We start from the raw sequence: 1,200 nt of genomic DNA, 5'->3' as shown, positions 1-1,200 counted from the left end.
AAAAGAGACCGAAGCAGCAGTTGTGAGTGGGGTGGCCAACCCTAGAAAAAATGAATCACCTGATAATCACCTATTAATTATAAACCATCTGTAGAAGCATATATTGTTGTCAAAACTCATGGTTATGTTTGCAGGTGCTACTTTGTTCAAAATGTTATAAATAAATGTCTTTACACTGTTATCATTTTGATTTTAGCTTGGCGCTAAAAAGGGTCTTGGTGCCCAGAAGGTGAGCAGCAAGAGCTTCACTGAGGTGGAAAAACAAGCTCAGGTGGCAGAGAAAATGAGAGCGGAACAGGCCACTGAGACCAAGAAACAAGCCGAAGACTCCATGTGAGTCTCCAGATGCCACAAATTCCATTTGCAGATGCTGTAAAATATCTTTTTTCTTCAAAGATTTTGATTCGAGTCTATTGAATGGTCAAGTGTATGTTCGAGTAAGACGATGGCTCCTCTAACAGTGCAATCAGAGCTATAGCTTCAGCAGTTTTTTTCCCTGGTTGCATTCCCTCCTTTCTCACAGAGTGGCCTCGATGCGACTGGCCTACAAAGAGCTGGAGATTGACAGGAAGATGGAGGAGAAGAAACTGAAGAACCTAGAGGGCAAGAAGAAGGAACAGGCGGAGAGGCTGGGCATGGGATTCGGCAACAGGAGGTAAAGACACGGCGGTAACCTCGATTAAACCACTGTCACATTAATTACATCACTCCCCTCAAGCATGACATCAATGTCTGCAGCAGATTAATAACCCAGAATGCTGAGCGATGTGTGTCTGGTTGTTGGTTTTGTTCATTTTATTGTACATTCGGCTGATATGATGTGACTTTGATTTTCCGCAGTGCCGTGTCTCATTCCGTGATGGCTGAAATGCAGGTGATCGAGCAGGAGACCCCGGTCAGAGTCAAGTCCTCTTCTCGCTCTAAGCTGGACATGTTTGATGAGCCCGGGTTCACCTCTGGACCACCAAAGTATGTTTGTGACGGACAGCATTTGTAAATGTGAGTGTATGCATATGTGTAATTTGTATGAATCATTGTGATCTCAGGTACAAGGACAACCCTTTCACATCAGGAGACAGCTTTGGTTCACGGTGGGACAATGATGGAGGATCCTCGTTCTCTTCCTGGGCTCTGGAAAAAGAGGAGCCTAAAGACAGTGAGGTCACCATCTCAAGCATCCAGCCAATCGGAGAAAGGTTT

At 44.8% G+C, this 1,200-nt stretch overlaps 1 protein-coding gene across 1 annotated transcript; it reads left to right on the top strand.

The window, feature by feature from the left end:
• Positions 1-117: 117 nt before the first annotated feature.
• Positions 118-1,196, top strand: LOC107580159 (ADP-ribosylation factor GTPase-activating protein 2-like; the record flags this gene model as incomplete). The annotated part of the gene is made up of 4 exons (XM_016265899.1): positions 118-333; positions 524-655; positions 841-969; positions 1,047-1,196. Coding segments are annotated over exons 1-4 (461 nt in total), but the record flags the coding sequence as incomplete, so codon positions are not given.
• Between the last annotated feature and the right edge of the window lie 4 nt (positions 1,197-1,200).

The sequence above is a fragment of the Sinocyclocheilus grahami genome, unplaced genomic scaffold (assembly GCF_001515645.1).
Source record: "Sinocyclocheilus grahami isolate Dianchi unplaced genomic scaffold, SAMN03320097.WGS_v1.1 scaffold25894.1, whole genome shotgun sequence".
Taxonomy (NCBI): Eukaryota; Metazoa; Chordata; class Actinopteri; order Cypriniformes; family Cyprinidae; genus Sinocyclocheilus; species Sinocyclocheilus grahami.
This window is presented reverse-complemented; position numbering and strand designations above follow the sequence as displayed.